The sequence below is a fragment of the Myotis davidii genome, unplaced genomic scaffold (genome assembly GCF_000327345.1).
Source record: "Myotis davidii unplaced genomic scaffold, ASM32734v1 scaffold973, whole genome shotgun sequence".
Lineage (NCBI taxonomy): Eukaryota > Metazoa > Chordata > Mammalia > Chiroptera > Vespertilionidae > Myotis > Myotis davidii.
Genome location: NW_006284945.1, coordinates 623,553 through 632,123, shown reverse-complemented (window position 1 = coordinate 632,123; position 8,571 = coordinate 623,553). Strand labels below are relative to the sequence as shown.

Sequence of the window (8,571 nt, the reverse complement as noted above, 5' to 3'; positions counted from 1 at the left end):
AAGAGCGGGGGAAGGGAGGGAGGGAGAAAGAGAAAAAGAGAGAGAGAGAAACATTGATTGCTTGCTTCTTGCATGAGCCCTGACTCATCCTGGGATTGAAACTGCAACCCAGGTATATGCCCTTGATTGAGAATCCAAGACCCTTTGGTGCTCAGGCTGATGCTTTAACCACTTAGCAGCACTGGCCAGGACTACATTTAACATTTGAGAGAATGGGGAGGTCAACTTTGGTGGTTTATTGGTGGTGCAGTTTACTGTGCCCCTGTACTCCAACACAAAAGGGAACACACTGCTCCAGCTCCCTTTCCTTCACTGCAGGGAATGACATGTTCTAAACACTGCCTGTCATAACTTCTTCCATATTCTAAAAATTGTCAGGTCCTGAGTAAACTCTTTGAAGGTCATTCCAGTCCTCCAGTCTATTCCAGACAAAGGATCCAGCTTGTAGCTTTTTCTGTGCTCAGGACAATGGGCAGGAAAGGAGCTCTGGGGAGAATCTACCCTATGTAATAAAAGCCAATTGCTTCTCGGCCTTTTGGCTAAGATCATGTGTAGTATCTGTTCTTATCAGTTTAATATAATAAAAGCCCAGCTACTGAATGGCAGAATGACCAGAACAACCACAGCCCCTCGCCCTGGCCAGCCCCACCTCCAATCAGCCATCAGGGCGGACCGGCTGGAGCCCACCAGTGCATGAATTTGTGCACCAGGACTCTAGTATATAAAAAAAAGGCTAAGGAAATGTCCGACTGGTAGCTATGATGCGCACTGACCACCAGGGGGCAGACGGTCAATGCAGGAGCTGCCAAGCTGCAGTGACTTGGCAGTATTGGTTTTTGGGTGATGCACCCGGGAACCAGAGAGAAGGGAGCCTGATTCCAGGGTGTGTCACCCAAGAACTGCACTCTCACAATCCAGAACCCCTCAGGGAATGTTGGAGAGCTGGTTTCGGCCAGATCCCCACAGGCCAGGCCAAGGGACCCCACCTACTGCTCACTCTGCAGATGCCCTTCGAGCCATGGTGCTCCAGGGGTGGTTGGTGGGGAGGCACCACAGGAGGTTGGCTCCAACACGTGTCTGGCTGTCTTGCCCAGTCCCGCCTTGCTGGCCACCTTCTAATTAATTTCAATGTGCACGAGTCCATGCACCAGGTCAGTAGGAAAGCTATAAAGCACAACAAAATCTGTAGTTCCACCTGTATCCTCCAGAGGTCATCTCAGGAAGTACACTAGATATTCCAAGCAGAAAAGGGAACATCTAGGGAATTAGTTAATTATTCAGGGAATTAGACACTTACATATCATTGAAAGGTCTGGAGAAATAGAAGTTCCAGGGTTAGGGCCAAGCTTATGGTTTCAAGGCTGCATATCACCACTTTTCTGACCCAGAAATCAGAAACACCTCATGTTATCCAGGAGCGAGGAGCCTACTGGTGTCACATCAGAGCACCCTGCACCACAGATGGTGGCTGTGTAAGAACACAGAATTCAGAGGCTGCCGACGCATGTCTATCCCAAAGACTTCCCCCTGCACTGCCCTTGAAAGTGCTCTCATATTATCCTTCTCTTCTTTCCTTCCAAATCTCACACGAGTGCATAACATTGGCAGAACATAGATCCAGCCTGGCAATGCAGGAGGACAGGGACATAGGTGATAGAAATGGTCTTGTGATAGTAGACAATATCTTGCATGTCTTTAAATCTATCTAAATTGTCATCAGATCATAAACGTTTTATTTATGCGGGTGGAAAATATGAATATTTACGGACTCTCCAGTGGAGTATCAGGACAAAATGTTGTCAGTTGCTGGAGTTAGTCACTGCCTTCCTGCATTCTCTTTGCCCCATTTGTCTCATCCTACTCCATTACTTCCCTGACTCAATTTTTCCAACTTTTTTTTCAATTGTCTTCTAAATTCACTCCTAAATGTATGACAACCAGTACCTAAAACAAGGCTTGTCATATAACAGATACTTTATACATTTCACTTATTTGCATGAGTACCTTATCCAGTATTCTCTTCATTATCATTCTTTTCACCAAGCTTCTTTCTCTCACACTGGTTCTTCTGTTGTTTTTGTTTGTTTGTTTTAAAACATATTTTTATTAATTTTAGAGAGGAAGGGAGAAGAGGGACAGAAACATCAATGATGAGAGACAATAACTGATTGGCTTGCCTTCTGCACACCCCCTACTGGGGATTGAGCCCGCAACCCGGGCATGTGCCCCTGACTAGAATTGAACCCAGGAACCCTCAGTCCGCAGGCTGACATTTTATCCACTGAGCCAAACTGGCTGGGGCTGGTTCTTCTGTTAATATAACTCCAGGCAGGCCCGGTCAGTGTGGCTCAGTGGCTGAGCACTGACCCATGAACCAGGAGGTCACAGTTTGATTCCTGGTCAGGGCACATGCCAGGATTGCATGCTCAATCCCCAGTAGGAGGCAGCTGATCAATGATTCTCTCTCATCATTGATGTTTCTATCTCTCTCCTTCTTTCTGCTCTGAAATAATTAAAAATATATTTTATTGATTTTTTACAGAGAGGAAGGGAGAGAGATAGAGAGTTAGAAACACCGATGAGAAAGAAACATCGATCAGCTGCCTCCTGCACACTCCCCACTGGGGATGTGCCTGCAACCCATGTACATGTCCTTGACTGGAATCAAACCTGGGACCTTTCAGTCCGCACGCTGATGCTCTATCCACTGAGCCAAACCGGTTTCAGCTAAAAATGTATTTTGAAAAATAACCCAAAAAACTCCAGGCAGAATTGCTCTCAGTCAGCAGCATTCCCCTTATCTCTCATGTAGCATGGCTAAATAATGCCTGCAGCATCTAGTCACAAGTTTAAGGTTGGGCAGTGATTTTCAACTGGGCTGATTTGGCCTCCTAGATCTAGAGGACATTAAGCAATGTCTGGAGACATTTTTGGTTGGGGGAGGTGCTAATGGCAGCTAGAGGATAGAGGTCAGGGATGTGAGCCTCCTCCATGTGCAGGCTCGCCCTCCACAACAAAGAATTAACAGGCCCCAACAGTCAATAGTGAGAAACCCTTGAGTATGGAAGAAGGGGGGAAGGAAGGAAAAAATATGGATGCAAAAGGAGAGGAGTAAAGATGAGATCCAGCAGGGGTCGGCAAGCTTTTTCTGTGAAAGACCCGGAGGGTAAATAGTAAAATACTTAATATTTTATAAAATAAAGGCTTTGCAGACCATAAGATTTCTACTGTGACCACTCAGCACTGCTGTTGTAGCAGGAAACTAGCCAGGGGCAATACATAAATGAAAGTGTGTGGCTGTGTTCCAATGAACTTAGAGGACACTGACATTTCAATTTCGTATAATTTTCACGTGCTATGAACTATTATTTTTCTTTTGATTGTGTTTTAAAATGTAAAAACTATTTTTAGCTTGCGGGTCTTACAAAGATAAGCATGCAAAGTTTGCTAGGCCCTGGTAGAGGAAGGAGGAGGAGTAGGAACTGGAAATAAATAACCCTGGTAATTATATTAGGCAGGTGAGGCTGGATGATGCTGAGGTAACAGGCAACCTCAAAATTTCAGTGACTTGCCATGATAAAGGTACGTCTCCCGCACCATGCGCGGGCGGCGCGCTGGTGAAATTCTGCTCCCTGCTGTTTTCATTCTGAATTCAGGCTAAAAGAACTGCCTCTATCTGGAGCACCGCTGGACCTTGTGGCAGAAGGAGAATGTAGAACATGGCAAGCCAGGTGCTGGCTCTGAACTTTCCTGCCCGAAGTAGACATATTTCACTTTCACTCCTATTTCCCTAGCCAGAGCACGTCACCGGCCCATGCTGGCCTTAAACCAGGTCCTGGTGAGCGGCGTGATGATTTGTGAACAATAACAGTCTGACACATTGCCTCTCCCAAGTGCCTGCAGTTGCTTAGGCTTGCTTAGTCCTGAACCAAGTTTATGATATTCTCCAAACGAGTGTCTGAAGTGGGGGCTGGGGGATATCATAATAGTAACAATAATAACATCTGTCAAAAGTTCAGAAACAGCCGAAGTATAACCAATGAATCACTAATGTAGTAATTAGTAAAAATGTATTGTGCACACACCAAAAAGATAGTTCAAGAACTGGGAGCACTCAAACCGAAACATGGAATGAGGTTTATGGGTTTGTTGTTATAAAGCGGCTTATACAATGAGAAGACAGTGTCTAATTTTCAGAGTGATGGGTTATATTAGAATTTTCTTACATGATAGGGAGTTGGCTAGTGGTTACCTCATATCAGCCTTGGAAAACACTGTTTAGTTTATGATTCCCAGAGGTATAAGAAGAAACGACCGAGGTCAAGTTTGTGTATATGGCCTGGTTTGGTCTGCTCAGGCAGCTTTCAAGGCTGGTCTCTGTTTGTTTTTGTTTGTTTGCTTGTTTTTTAAATATATTTCTATTGATTTTTTACAGAGAGTAAGGGAGAGGGATAGAGAGTTAGAAACATCCATGAGAAAGAAACATTGATTCAGCTGCCTCCTGCACACCCCCCTCTAGGGATGTGCCCACAACCAAGGTACATGCTCTTGACTGGAATCGAACCTGGGCCCTTTCAGTCCGCAGGCTGACGCTCTATCCACTGAGCCAAACCAGTCAAGGCTCTGTTTGTTTTTTTATGTTAACACTTCTAATGTTCAATGAATGGTTGTTTTCCAAACATGCATCCCCTCCATGCATTTTTGCATTCAATTCTCACAACAACTCATTGAGGTAGTAATTATTTCTATCCCCAGTTTATAGATAAGGAAACTGAACAATAAAGAGATTAAGGGCACTGGACTGCCAAATAGATGAAATTCAAACCCAGATCACTCTCATTTTACTTTTTAAATATATTTTTATTGATTTCAGAGCAGAAGGGAGAGGGAGAGATAGAAACATCAATGATGAGAGAAAATCATTGATCAGCTGCCTCCTGCACACCCCCAACTGGGGATCGAGCCCGCAACCCAGGCATGTGCCCTTGACTGGAATGAATCGAACCTGAGACCCTTCAATCCACAGTCCAACGCTCTATCCACTGAGCCAAACCAGCTCAGGTGATCACCCTCATTTTAATGTGTGTGTTTACTTTAACAGACTGGTTAAGAACATAGGCTCTGGTGATAAACTCCCTACGTCCAAATCCTGGCTGGTGCCAGTTACTGCTTTTATGGCCTTGGGCAAGTTCTGTAACTTCTGCTTCTGCATCTGTAAATTAGAGGTAGTAACAGTACCCCCGCATGGGTTTTTTGTAAAGTTTAAATGTAAAAATTAACGCATGTGGAGTGCTAGTGTTTAGAACAGTACCTGGTAATTTAAAAGCAGTGCTTGTGCCCTAGCTGGTTTGCTCAGTGGTTAAAGCATCTGCCTGTGGACTGAAGGGTCCCGGGTTCGATTACCGTCCAGGGCACATGCCCAGGTTGCGGGCTCAGTCCCCAGTAGGGGGGCAGTGCAGGAGGCAGCCGATCAATGATTCTCTCTCATCATTGATGTTTCTCTCTCTCCCTCTCCCTCTCAGAAATCAATAATAAATAAATGAATTAATAAAATAAAATAAAATAAAAAGAAGTGCTTGCTAGTATTATTACTATTATTGTTATTTAGCAATGTTTTGGAAAACTCCACTGATAATTCTACTCCCCTTCCTTTTGTTTCTTCCTTATTCCTAACCTCCTTTGAGAACTACTGTTCTGGATATTTATCTATTTCTGGACTAATACTTCATCAGCATGGAAGGTGAGCTGTAGGAATGCCATTGCTTTCAACCCTGCTGTATATCTGTTTCCCAGACCTTCCTTGCTTGTCATATTTACATTCATCGTTTATTATTTAAAGTTCTGGCTTACTTTATGTGGGTGTATAGCAATGGTCTGAAACACAGGAGTAGGCGGCCTAGAGTGAAGGTAGTATCACTGGCCCTGCTTCTTGCTATATGACCTTGCTGATCGTTCTTTCCAGCTACATTTTTAAAGTTGGTGGTTTTACTGTAGTTTAATTTGGGAAACAATGTACTCATTTTTCCCCTTGTGAAAACTGTGGCAAAACGAAGTTAGTACAGTAGCAAGTTGTGCTTGGCACAGGTCTATGGATCATCAGCCTTTTATTTTATTTTTCAAGATTTTTTAATTGATTTTTTTTAGAGAGAGAGGAAAGAAGTGGTACAGAGTGAGAAACATTGATGTGAGAGCAGAACATCGATCAAACTGCCTCCTGCACACCCGCTACCGGGGGTAGAGTCTTTACCCTGGGTATGTACCCTGACAGGGAATTGAACTGGCAACCTTTTGGTGCACAGGACGACACCCACCCAACTGAACCACACTGGCCAGGGCTGGTCATCAACATTTTGAAAACCAGATACTGTTTGAGAAGGGCCTGACGGGCCAGTGGAGTAATTATGGCAAAGTGTACAGAGCTCGTCCTCACGTCGGTGAAGAGAACTAACCAGCTCATTCTCAATTTCAGTGCTTAAAATAAAATGAAACAGGTAGACAAGTTGACATCTTTTTTACTTATCATCTTACATTTTTTTCTTTAAAAGTTAATTTATTACATAAAGCAGAAAGATAAGCCACCCTTCTTCCTTATTTGTATACTTGAAACAATACAGAGACTTCAAGTGCTGGTTTGGATTGTGGTTAATTGGAAGTTAGAGTTTAAATCCCCATGAGCACGCTGATGATTTATGGTGCTGATGTGTTTTTTTCTTCTGAAGTAATTTAAAATAATATTTTTAAAGTTTTGGTCTGGAAATCTCTTTTTATTTTTTTTATTTCTTCCCAGTCTACATTTGAATATTTCAATTTAGCTGTGTGGACTGAGGAATGACAGGAGACAGCAGTAAGAAAGTTTGAGAGAACTCGATTAGGGCATATTATTATGTAAATAAAGTCAAAGCTAAGATTTGGATGGTTTTCCTGTGCTTCAATTACCATCAAGCCAATCTTAAATGACTTATACTTCTGAAGGTTCCAATAAATTTAGATTTTCTAGAGATAGTAGATTGGATCATAGTAATTTAACCATCTTTTCTGCTTACTGGACTTAAATTGTGGATCAACTAGGCATCAAGTACCATATTAAACATAACTGATGTCTTTAATCAAGTTACGGATATAAATGTGATCCGTGCTATTCTGTATGGATTAGGATAGGGGTTTATACATAAATGTTACTATAAGAAGATGTATCTTCAGATATGCAGAGTCATGCTGGAGCTATCCATGAGTTTCCTCATTTTCACACTTAGATTGTTAGGTTAGGATGAAACTAAATTCTAATTCCATTTAGTTTTATAGAACAATCAGCCTTTGCTTCTTCCTGACCAGTTTCTAATTATTTCCCCCCTTTCCTCTAAAAGCCATGGAGCAGAGTTAAGCACTATCTTCCCTCTAATTTCATAGCATATTTGAGGGAGCTTTGCAGAGAATGGAACAAGTTGATGCAGTAGCAAGCATGAAAAAGGCTGAGTTCTTGAATCAGAGTTGCATTGTGCTAAATTATTTGGGGAACACTGCAGCTGTTATTATTCAAGAGTAAAGTGACACAGAAAAACAACATTTTTTTTTCAAGGTAATCATTCAGATTTATTTTTAAAAAGAGAGGAGGGTTCTCGTTGATATTGCAAGAGCAACGGCAACAGTCAGCCATTTCTTTGGCTAATTCATACAATTCTTAAGTAAAATTTAAGCCCAGTTACTTTGGTAGGATTTAAAGGAATAAGACATATGTGAATAAAATGGTATTAGATCTGTATAATTCTGAATCATAAAATGAAGTTTAAGATGGTAATATTGGTCCCTCAAATACTGGTATTCAAACTTTAAAAATCAATCAAGAGAAAAGATTAGTGGTGTTTCTTTGGCACTAAAAATGTAAAGCTAGGACCAAATTGTTCTGTTTTCACAGACTTAAGATACAAAGAGTGATATTTAAAGACATTTCCAATGGCTATTAAATTCTCTTCCATTGGTAAAGAATCTCCTATGAAGTACACTTAGAAGAAATCCCTGAGTACATTCCTTAGTGAAAGCAGTATCTGTGTATAAGGTTCCTCCACAGAGCTTGTAAATTGGGTCACCAAATGCTTAATAGTAGAAACAAGACCTTTACAAAATTAAAATGCTCTTTGAACACCTTATCCACTCCTGGGTAATGCCATAAACCATTCGCTTATGCTCTTCCTATTTTGCTTTAGCCATTCAATATTGTTTTTCACTGTTTCCAGTGCTTGCTCCCTAGGTTTTTCTCCTGCTCCAGCTTCTGGGTATTTTTTGAAGAAACTCTCCATCTATAAAAGAGAGGAAAATAATTAAGAAAGTCATTTTAAGCACAATTATTCTTCTAGAATTTTATTTACAAAACTGGATCTGTTAGCTTCTTCCCTGGAAATTCAGTATCACGAAACAACACTGAGATGCATCTTTTGGTCCATCAGTTAGATTGAGCCTGCCTCTCAGAACAGCCATAATCATCCATGGCTCTTGGACGCCTGACAGCACGTTAAGCCACTAGAGACTCCAACATATTGGGGAGGAGGGGCAGCATAATAGCAGCTCATGCCCATT

At 41.9% G+C, this 8,571-nt stretch overlaps 1 protein-coding gene across 1 annotated transcript in view; it reads right to left on the bottom strand.

The window, feature by feature from the left end:
* Positions 1–7,584: 7,584 nt before the first annotated feature.
* Positions 7,585–8,571, bottom strand: part of ENPEP (glutamyl aminopeptidase) — a 112,144-nt gene continuing 111,157 nt past the window's right edge. Inside the window, 1 exon segment of the mRNA XM_006755234.2 lies at positions 7,585–8,294. Coding sequence (XP_006755297.1) covers positions 8,142–8,294 — 153 coding nt within the window. The 3' untranslated portion in view covers positions 7,585–8,141.